Source organism: Macrobrachium nipponense, chromosome 46 (assembly GCF_015104395.2).
Source record: "Macrobrachium nipponense isolate FS-2020 chromosome 46, ASM1510439v2, whole genome shotgun sequence".
In the NCBI taxonomy this organism is placed as follows: domain Eukaryota; kingdom Metazoa; phylum Arthropoda; class Malacostraca; order Decapoda; family Palaemonidae; genus Macrobrachium; species Macrobrachium nipponense.
Genome location: NC_061106.1, coordinates 16,710,249 through 16,721,949, shown reverse-complemented (window position 1 = coordinate 16,721,949; position 11,701 = coordinate 16,710,249). Strand labels below are relative to the sequence as shown.

General features: G+C 41.6%; 1 protein-coding gene across 1 annotated transcript; it reads left to right on the top strand.

Annotated features, from left to right (window-relative positions):
* Positions 1–7,845: 7,845 nt before the first annotated feature.
* LOC135214654 (S-antigen protein-like) lies at positions 7,846–8,819 on the top strand. Its single transcript, XM_064248990.1, has 3 exons — positions 7,846–7,947; positions 8,224–8,454; positions 8,646–8,819. Exons 1-3 carry the CDS (start codon positions 7,846–7,848, stop codon positions 8,817–8,819), a joined length of 507 nt encoding a protein of 168 aa, XP_064105060.1.
* The last annotated feature ends 2,882 nt before the right edge of the window (positions 8,820–11,701 follow it).

The window sequence follows — 11,701 nt, the reverse complement described above, 5'->3', positions numbered from 1 at the left end:
CTCTTTAATTCCTTTTACTGTACCTCCGGTCATATTTGCTTCCTTCCATCTGACTTTCCACCCTCTCTAACAATTGTCCCATAGTGCAGCTGCTAGGCTTTCGTCCTGTCACGCCGTTGAAACCTTTTTACTGTCAATTTCCCTTTTAGAGTTGAATGACCTCGTAGGTCCCAGATCTTGGCCGTTGGCTTAAATTCTCTATTTCATTCTATTCTAAATGTAATTACGTGTATACCAGTCGTTACGGCAATGGTGGGTCCGAATCTCTTAACTAGGTAACAAAAAAGTTAAGCAAGTCTGTCTTTACCATACCACTGAGCTGATTAACAGCTCTCTTAGGGCTGGCCCGAAGGATGAGATATTTTTACGTGGCTAGGAACCAATTGGTTACTTAGCAACGGGAGCTACAGCTTATTGTGAGATCCGAAACCACATCGAGAAATGCGTTTCCATCATCAAAAATAGATTTCTCTGATTCCGCGTTGGCAGAGCGGGGAAACTAGGTAACAGAGTTGTTCTTAAGGAGGCCCCATTTAGGTAAGATTACTCAAGGTTGTTTCGTTGGGTTGGCTGCATCACTCCATAAGAAAGGCGGAATAGTTTAACGCAGCATACAAATTGAACTATACATAGTTAATTAAAGTTAAAATAGTCGAACTTTCCTAGATAGTGACTCCCGAGGGTTTTAACCCGGTATGTATATAACTTAGCGGCGTGTTTAGTACAAACCCATTGGAGATGACCTTGTAAACATAAACAACAAGGCTGTAAATATCATAAAGATAATGACCACAAGAAATATTATCCTTGATAACGACCCCCGATCTTTGCTGGGGGTCACTATCCAGAAAAGATCCAAATAATCGAGCTTTGGAAAGCCTGCTAATTGATTCTGCTTTGCAGATAAAGTGTAGTTATCTAAAACTGGAGCCCAAAATCCAATAGACGTTATCAGTTTTTTTTTAAATCTATAAAAAATTTGTTTTAAAGACAGCCCATTTCTGATTGCGACACAATGTAGTCTGATTATGACAAGTCTTGCAATTTACTCCTTTGACATGTTTTTAACCTTTAGGTATATAAGCGTCTGGGCCCAAGTTCTTCATAAATGGCCAGCTATGCCGCTAGTAATTTTAAACAACATTATTTACTTTGATGCGATGTTAGCGTATAAGACGAAAACCCGGCGATGAACCACTCTGGTCCGTCACCTTCACGAAAAGTTCGATTAGTGTAAAAAATATAATTTGCTGCGAAAGTTATTCCGAGTTAGCTGATTACTATTCGCTCGGTTATCGATTTACTAGTGTAAAATGTACCGCTGAGCTTGCAATAAAAAAAAAAAAAAAAAAAAAAAAAAAAAAAAAATTCTCATTCGTACGTCAGTTCACATTTTCCTTTTCGTCTGACAATCCGGGAATAAATTTTGACGTATAACGCTGATCGTTTTACCGTTAATTAAATATTCTTTCAATTGAAACCAATATTGAGATATAATTGTGTAAATGTATTTGAGATAATATGCATGTGACCGAAAAATAATCCAAATTTGTCTTTGGTGGAACGAGTTAAAACTTCCATTTTGTAACTGATGCGTTTATCTTTAGGAAGCAAATTGAGAAGTTGGCAGTAATGCAGCTATTTCGTGTTATTACGGACAAAATATTTTAGATTCCTTTCTCCAGTATTTGATTTCATCTTCGTCTCCTTCTCCCTGGTTACAAAATATAATATTGCTTGTGAATTACAGAGCATATATTTGTAAGAAGTACATCCTTAATTTTTTGTTTATAGATAACCAAACAGTCTTAGAATCATTCCAGAAGCATAACTGAACATTTTTCATCAGAAACTAAGTAGCAGTTGGCAACAATCATGAAAGTGGACAAAAATCCCTCTTTTGCACGAAGGCTTAACATTAAGCCTAGGTTGTTATTAATGCATGATATTGAACCTCCTTATAGGTCCTCATCTTGAGTAGCAGCACCACTTCCTTCTCACTCGAGGTAGGAGGATGAGAAAAAGAGGATATAAAGCAATGACCCTTCGCCAAACTCCGCGTTAATCATGTTTGACAGTGATTTCCCAGCAGGGAGATCGAGCGTAATATTGACGGAAGGTGACCCTGCGTCTCTCTCTCCAGAGTCAGTCGTCTCAGACGTTGAAATCTTAGAAGGACGTCTTAATGAGGATGGCAGCGGCGTTCGTAATGAGATCATTACAGGGGGAAAAGAGCTTGATCTTCATTGCCAAGGGAGTTGCGATCATTTTTTTTCTTGGTTCGCAAGCTCTCGGGAACACACACACACACGCAGATATATATATATTATATATATATATATATCTATATATATATAATATATATATATATATGTATATACATATATATATATATATATATATATCTATATATATATATATATACATATATATATATATTATATATGTGTATGTGTGCAACAAAAGGTGGAAGAGACTAGAAGGGTTAGACCTATAAATTTCAGAATGCCTGTGTGACTGTTGATGACTATAATTATTATTATTATTATTATTATTATTATTATTATTATCATTATTATTATTATTATTATTATTATTATTATTATTATTATTCAGAACATGAACCCTATTCATATGGAACAAGCCTACCACCGGCCGGGGCCATTATTGACTTGAAATTCAAGATTTCAAGGAATTTGGTGTTCATTAAGAAGAAGTAAGAGGAGGTGAAGGGAAATACAGAAAGAAGAGATCTCACTTATTAAAAAAATAAATTGATAAAGAGTTAAGAAGATGAAGAATGCAAAATCACGAGCAGTTGGCGGGATTATATTTGTGGATGTAGTTTGTCAGGATGAGGGAAAGGTTGCAAAAGAATGATTGGGGCGAATTCATTGTTCTTTCTATATTGGTTAACTGGATAGAACTGACTAAAAATGTTATAGGCATAAGATTGCTATTATACCTTGGTATTTGTGTGGTAGGATTTAGATTGAGCAAGCAAGATAGATGACAACAGGACTGATAAGGAAAGAACCGTGTGTGTTCAGGTAAGGAATAGACCAGTAGTCTGAATTCAACCTGTAGAATAAATAAACTATATTAAAAATAAAAATAAAAGTTTATTATATTTTCTTTTTGAATTTATGAAAATCTATGTTTTGAATTTATGGTAATAATATATGTAATAAAATTCCAGTTCCAGGAACTATACGTTCTATTCTGAACTTCCTTATTCTAAATCTGAAGTAGTGGGCCATGGGTATTTGGAGATATCTAAAGTAGGCCATGACCTCTGAAAGGTTGAAGACCACTGGAATAGACAATGAAGAAGGTGTTGCGGATGTATAACACCGAAGGAAACTTTTTAAAAGCAAGTAAAAGTTTTTTCAGAAGGATGCGAAGGCAGCGCTTGAATATTTACATGGGAGACTTGACTAGTTTGCTCTTGAAGTGAGCATGAAAAAAGTTGCCTAATAACTTGACGGATGTAGAGGTCAAGAACTCAGAAAAAGGAAACTAGAATTTGTAGCAAACTCACGGAGTCTGTAGATGGGTTGTGAATTGAATCTGTGCAATGATAGATATTTGTAGCTTTATATTACTGTTTAGGGACAGTAAAAAAAAAAAGAAAAAAAAAGTAATGTTGCGGGGTTAGGTGCAAACCCGGAGGATGGAGTAATGATTATTATTTTGAAAAGTGGAAAAATGGATGAGACGAAAGGAAAATCCAGTAAGTGAAGCCATGAAAGTACCTGGGTATGTGCAACAGATTGAGAAGAGACTTACGAGTACCTAAGGAAGTCAAGGTGGGAAAGCATCGAGATACTGTTGAGCCAATTTTCCTTGATGGAAGTAAAGTGTTAGTGATGAATTAAAATTAAAGTACAAATAGTTGAAGCTTATGCAAGACCTAGCAAATTTTTCATGATGAGTTTAAACAGTTATTAGAAAGAAAAGGATTGTATACTAGTGAGCTGGAGAATGCGTGCAGAATAAAATAAACGGCGATGTGCTTTTGGTGGGAAATTGAGCTGTGATTCAGCAGTTAATTAATGAATCAGACGTTGGCTGTTATGTAGTTTTATCTTTGGAAACACTCCTTGATAAAAATTGGTTTGTTGTTTATCACGCACGCACAAACACACACACACACATATATATGTTAATATGCATGTATATATATACACATACATGAACTGGGTGTATGTATACTGTATATCTATTATGAATATATGTTAAGTCACAAATATCCCCTAATGTCGAACTCCCTTCCCCTTGAGAACAACTCACATTCAAAGAGGGATTATATATATGATATGGTAAGGGCATTAGCCTTTTGGATTTGATACAGAGGTAACAGGGACTTTTTCATCCATAGCAGGGCAGACACTCTTACATGTAATTCCTTTAGGGCGTAACTTATTCTCATGATAATTAAAATTCAACGTCAGAGTGTCGAGTGTTTTAATGACAAAACTATCATGTATAATTATGTACAACTGAGACGCTGAATGTATACGTGTCCTTGCATATCTATGTTTGCGTAAGTGCTCCTGTGACATGTAGTCCTATGTTCATACAACAGCAACGTACAATAAAAGCAAGCTAGACTCATTGGTCTAATTTATACCTATGGGACAAAGCTGGTTGATTGATGTGTCGAACTGTAATTTCTCATGTTATCGTCGCTCGCTTGTTAGCCCGCCCCGTTACCGCTGGAAATATATAATCACATTCACGTGGAATGAGGCTGATTGCAGAAACTCTGTGCCTTGATGGGAAGCCACTTCGTATAAGAATTCTTCTTACTTTGTGTACAAGGAAATGGTTTAAGGTAATTGAAAGGAAATTTCATCTTGAGAGCCAGCTTCCCCAAGCCTTTATCGAATGTATAATCCATGAAAAAAGTATAGAAATACATTTTGTTAAATGAAGCTTCGATGAAGTTACATAACATCTCCATGTGCAGTAAATTATAAAAGCATCACTAACACCAAGCAAGTATATAGTTGTATAAAGATGAAATAGCAAATACCAACTATGAGAGACTTTGACAGATTCCCGGCAAGATAATTCGCTTTATAAAATGATTGAAAAAGGCTAAGCTTTCAGCAATCCATGACAAGAGGTGTGTCTACGGGCTGCTCTATGAGCAAGAGCCTGTGCTGGCATAAGGCCAGCTTAATCTTAAACAACAAGAGGTGAATAGTGGTGGTCCACCCAGTCTTATTCATGGGCTGCTATGGTCTCTCAAGTACTTTTGGGAAATCTTGTAATACTCCTCTGCACATTTCTGAAGGTTTTTGACAGTCTGGCATTAAGTGCTGAAACTTCAATATATTCTTATCTGGATGATAAGATGTTTGAGGTCATACAAGTCTAATAGTTTAAATGGGTTTCGTCTTCTCAGGCTGGACTGCAAGCCGCTGAGTGATGGTTTCTCAGGCTGGAACTGCAGTCCTGGCTGCTTGGTTTATGGTTTCTCAGGTGCTTTGGGACTGCAGTCTGAGCTGAATTGGTTTCTTTCTTCTCTCTCAGGCTGAACTTGCAGTCTGAGCTGAACTGGTTTTTCTTCTGGAGGCTGGACTTGCCAAGTCTGAGCTCGATGGTTTTTCTCAGGCGTGGAACTGCAAGTCTGAGCCTTGATGGTTTTCTCAGGCTTGGACTGCAGCTGCTTGAGCTTGGAATGGTTTCTCAAGGTGGCTGACTTGCAGTCCTGAGCTGAATGGTTCTCATCTGGAAAAACTGCAGTGCCTGAGCTGATGGTTTCTCAAAGGTAGTGGACTGCAGTCCCTAGAGCTGATGGTTTCTTCATGGCTGGACGGACTTGCAGTTCTGAGTTCCGATGGTTTCTCAGGCTTGGACTGCAGTCTGAGCTCGACTGGTTTTTCTCAAGGCTGGAAAAACTAGCAGTCCTTGAGCTTGATGGTTTCTTCTCAGGCTGGAAATTGCAGTCCTGAGTTGATCTGGTTTCATTCAAGGCTGAAATTGCAGTCTGGAGCTTGATAGGTTCTTCTCAAGGCTTGGAACTGCAGTCTGAGCTGATTGGTTTCTCAGGCTTGGACTGCAGCTTGAGTCCGAATGGTTTCTCAGGTGAACTGGCAAAAGTTTCTGAGCTTTGGATGGTTTCTCTGAGGCTGGAAACTGCCAGTCTGAGGCTTGATCGGTTGTTTTCATCTGGCATGAAAAGGTGCAGTCCTGAGCTTGAATTGGTTTCTCTAGGCCGCTGGAACTGCAGTCTGAGCTTGATGGTTTCCTCAGGCTGGAAATGGCAAGTCTGAGTTGATTGGTTTCCTCAGGCTGGAAACTGCAGTCTGAGCTTGAAGATTGTTTCTTCTTCTTCCCAGGCTGGAAAAATCAGTCTGAGTTGAGGTTCTCAACCTGAACTTGGGCAGTTTCTGAGTTTGGATGGTTTCTCAGGCTGGAAACTGCAGTCTGAGCTGATGGTTTCTCAGGCTGAAATGCCAGCTCTGGGAGTTGGATGGTTTTCTCAGGCCTTGAACTGGCAGTCTGAGTTGATTTGGTTTTCTCAGGCTGAAATGCAGTCTGAGCTGGATGGTTTTCTCAGGGCTGAAATGCAGCCTGAAAGTGATTGGTTTCTCAGGCTGAACTGCAGTCTGAGTTGATGGTTTCTACAAAAGGCTGGACTGCAGTCTGGAGCTGATTGATTTTCTTAGCTGGACTCAGCTGCAGCTGATAGTTTCTCAGCAGGCTGCAGTTCTGAGTGATTTAATTTCTCAGCTGACTGCTGTCTGAGCTGATGGTTTCTCAGGCTGACTGCAGTCTGAAGTTTTTTTTGATGGTTTCTAGGGCTAGACTGCAGTCTGACGGCTGATGGTTTCTCAGGCTGTGGACTGCAGTCTGAGTTTGATGGTTTCTCAGGCTGACTGCAGTCTAGCTGATTGTTTTTCCAGGCTGGACTTGAAGCAGTTTGAGGCTGGATGGTTTTTCAGGGCCTGAACTGCAGGTCTGAGCTTGATAGGGTTTCTCAGGGCTGGCTGCAGGTGACTTGGGATGTCTGAGCTGGACCTGCAGTCTGAGTTGATGGTTCTCGGCTGGATGCGTCTGAGCTGTGGTTTTTCAGGCTGGACGCACCTGAGCTGATGGTTTCTCAGGCTGGACTGCAGTCTGAGCTGTTATGGTTTCTCAGGCTGGATTGCAGTCTGAGTTGATGGTTTCTCAGGCTGGACTGCAGCCTGAGCTGATGGTTTCTCAGGCTGGACTGCAGTCTGAGTGATGGGTTTCTTCAGGCTGGACTGCGTCTGAGGCTCATGGGTTTTCTCAGGCTGGACTGCAAAGTCTGAGTTATGGTTTCTCAGGGGCTGGAGGAACTGCAGCTGAGTTGATGGTTTCTCAGGCTGGACTGCAGTTGAGTTGATGGTTTTCTCAGCTGGATTGCAGGTGAGGTTGGTGATTCTTCCAGGCTGGACTGCAGGAGTGATGCGGTTTCCCAGGCTGGTTTCTGCAGGTTCTGAGCTGATGGTTTCTAGGCTGGAACTGCAGTTGAGTTGATCTCATGGCTGGACGTTCAGGGTCTGAGTTGATGGTTTCTCAAGGCGGGACTGCAGGCAGTGATGGTTTCTCAGGAGTGGACTGCAGTCGGGGAGGCTTTGAATGGTTTCTCAGGCTGGACTGCAGTCTGAGTGATGTTTCTCAGACTGTACTGCAGGCTTTAGTTGATGGTTTCTCATGCTGGACTGTAGTCTGCTGTTTGGTTTCTCAGGCTGATGCAGGTCTCCAGCTCGATGGTTTCTCAGGCTGGACTGCAGGCTGATGATCTTTTTAGGCTAGACTACAAGTTATGAAGGCTGTTGGTTTCTCAGCGGACTGCAGTTCTGAGTGATGGTTTCTCAGGCTGGACTGCAGTCTGAGTTGATGGTTTCTCAGGCTGGACTGCGGTCTTGGAGCTGTGGTTTTTCAGGTGGAATTTTACAGTCGTTGGAGGTTGATGTTTTTTTTTTCTCGGACTTGGCGGTCTGGCTGATTGGTTTCTTTCAGTTGGACTCAGTCTGAGTTGATGTTTCTCAGGCTGGACTGCAGTCTGAGCTGATGGTTTTTCAGGCTGGACTGCAGTCTGAGCTGATGGTTTTTCAGGGTGGATTACAGTCTGAGTTGATGGTTTCTCGGACTGCAGTCTGAGCTGATGGTTTCTCAGGCTGGACTGCAGTCTGAGTTGATGGTTTCTCAGGCTGACTGCAGTCTGAGCTGATGGTTTCTCAGGCTGGACTGCAGTCTGAGTTGATGGTTTCTCAGGCTGGACTGCAGTCTGAGTTGATGATTTCTCAGGCTGGACTGCAGTCTGAGTTGATGGTTTCTCAGGCTGGACTGCAGTCTGAGTTGATGGTTTCTCAGGCTGGACTGCAGTCTGAGTTGATGGTTTCTCAGGCTGGACTGCAGTCTGAGTTGATGGTTTCTCAGGCTGGACTGCAGTCTGAGTTGATAATTTCTCAGGCTGGACCTGCAGTGCTTAGTTTGATGGTTTCTCAGGCTTGACGCAGTCTGGAGCCTTTGATGATTTTCTCCAGGGCTGGACTGCAGTCTGAGTTGATGATTTTCTCAAGTTGGACTGCAGTCTGCTCTGAGCTGAGTGTTTCTCAGGCTGGACTGTCATCTGAGCTGATGTTTCCAGGCTTGGACTGCAGTCTGAGTTGATGATTTCTGAGGCTGGACTGCAGTCTGAGCTGATGGTTTCTCAGGCTGGACTGCAGTCTGAGCTGATGGTTTCTCAGGCTGAACTGCAGTCTGAGCTGATGGTTTCTCAGGCTGAAATGCAGTCTGAGCTGTTAGTTTCTGAGGGTGGACTGCAGTCTGACTGATGGTTTTCTCAGGCTGGACTGCAAACGAGTTGATGGTTTTTCTTCAGGCTGGACTTCAGTCTTAGCTGATGGTTTTCTCCAGGCTGGACTGCAGTCCTGAGTTTGATGATGTTTCTTAGGCTGGACTGCAGTCTGAGCTGATGGGTTCCTCAGGCTGCTGCAGTCTGATCTTATAATTTTCTCAAGGTTTTTGACTGCAGTCTGAGCTGACAATGGTTCTCAGGCTGAACTGCAGTCTGAGCTGATAGTTTTCTGGGCTTGGACCTCAGTCTGAGTTTGGATGGTCTTAGGCTGACTGTCAGTCTGAGCTGATGGTTTCTCAGGCTGGACTGCAGTCTGAGCTGATGGTTTCTCAGGCTGGACTGCAGTCTGAGCTGATGGTTTTCTCAGCTGACTCAGCAGTTCTGACTGATGGTTTCTCAGGCTGGAACTGCAGTCGGAGTGATGGGTTCTCAGGCTGGTACTGCAGTCTGAGCTGATGGTTTCTGAGGCTGACTGCAGTCTGAGCTGATGGTTCTCAGGTTGGACTGATCTGAGTGTTTCAGTCTGGACGCTGAGGCTTGCACGCAGTCTGAGTGCTGGTTTCTCAGGCTACTGCAGTCTGAGTGATTGGTTTCTCAGGCTGATTGGCAGTCTGAGCTGAGTCTCAGGCTGGACTGCAGTCTGAGTTATGGTTTCTCAGGCTGGACTGCAGTCTGAGGTGATGTTTCTCTGGCTGGGACTGCAGTGACTCCAGAGCTGATTGTGGTTTCAGGTCTGGAACTGCATCAGTTGATGGTTTCTCAGGCTTGACGCAGTCTGAGTGATGTTTCTCAGGCTGGACTGCAGCTGAGTGATGGTTTCTCATGCTGTCTTGCAGGCTGACCTATAAGATGCAGCTGGATTCATGCAGTCTGATTGATGTTTTCTTAGGCTGGACACAGGCTCTCTCTCTTATCTCAGCTGGACTACAGCGCAGCTTGTTGATCTCAGCTCTTGTATTAGCAGTTTCCTAGTGATATCTATCTCAGGCTGGCATCGAGCTAACAGGCGCGCTGCATCTCAGGTCTGTAATTCAAGGTTTCTAGATTTTTTTTTATTTTATGGCTCTCCATGAATCCCATCAGTTTACCATTTTTTCTGACCCAGTGACTCTCTCATTTATAAATAGTGTAAAAAAAAGTATAATTTTTGTAGTATTATTTTCACTTCCTATTGATGGTGCAACACAGCAAGAATTATTTTCGTAGCACCACTTTCATTTGTTATAGATAATGTAAATTTGCTATAGATTGTGTAACAGAACGGATTTGATTTTGTGGAAAGAGTGAAAAAGAATTATGACTTGGGAGTGTATCAGAACGGGTTGATTTTGTGGAAAGAGTGAAAAAGAATTATGGCCGGGAAAAAAAAAACGTAAAAATAAGCTTTACTGCCACATAAGGGCACTTGTGATTATACTCCCCCTGCAGGATCATGCACTCTCTCTCTCTCTCTCTCGAGCATGATGACAGTGTGATACAGTAACGTGACATCAAAGTTGCATGCGTGAGTTGCTCTTGCGGTCGACGAAAGCACGTCACCACATCATAGTTAAACATCATTACACAAAGTCCCATCATTTTCCGTTATTAATTAAAACACCTTCGTATAGCCAGTTACTTCGTGCGGGCAGGTAATGGACGTACAGTAGTTATGTCACCTTACTTTCATATTAATAGGGTAATAATATGAAGCATGTAATCATATAATGGTAATGTTAATCATGAATTTACTAAACGATGATTATTATAATATTATTGTGACTTGGGGCGGGATTAGACTGCCACGACAGACTTTAACGAAATCCATTTTAATACGACATCAAAAATCATCATATTGTTCCATGACTTCTGGTCTGGGCGGGCACTCCTGAATTAAGGCAGTGCTGTTAATACAAGTCTAATGATCATTTTTAAATGTGACGGGTATCATTTGTTCCGTTTTGCAAATGCCCTTGCACCTCCACATTCTAAATGAGAAATAACGATTGAATATTACACATCTCATCCCCCTCAGATTCATTAGGATTTTAGCCTTATAATAAGAGGGGGTATCGCCCTGGAAAGATATTATACTATACTCTGTTTTTTTCCATCTGTCCACCCGCCTGTGGTGTTTGCGTATGGTAACGCTGCGTCCCGCGCTTTAGATAGGTTCGCTATGTGTAAGTTTTAGGTAAATAAAAGGATATCTGGGTATACATTTGCAATTGAAAAGTGTTTTAATAATGTACTGTATGCGAATTACACCGTTAATATTCGAAATAGGATATTGTTATTATTGTTGAATGTAAGCTGAATGTAACTATCTAAAACCCGGGACGCAGTGTTATCATATGCAAACACCACAGGCGGGTGGACAGATGGAAAAGAACAGAGTATAGTTCTGAGTCATTGTATCTCTAGGATCCCAGACCTACCTAGGTATAGCATGGACTTCTCTTTTTGAGTAGTTCCTCTAGATTAAAATGGATGGTATCTGCCTTTATATGGCTGCCATAATTCTAATTAAATCGGACTTCTCATATTCAAGCTGAATTCAAAGTTTTCCGTTTAAAAACCTCCAATTTTTACTTGCAGCTCGGACTCACTTCAACCACGTCATCAGGACTATGCCCTCTCTCTGTCCGCTTTGAAGATGGACGTGACGATTTGGAGAGTTAACCAGCTGGTAAGTGGAATTCTCTGCTTTCCTCTGCGTTTCCCGAATCCTTTAGCATGTTTCATTCTAGAAGGCGTGTTGTTATCACTTATAAAAGTCCACTCAAGTTTCTCTATAGCATCTGGGTCTATTTGGTATTGATGATATTGAGGCTATGTTAAAAAAAAATTCTACACAGACTAAGGGTAAAGTAAGGCAGG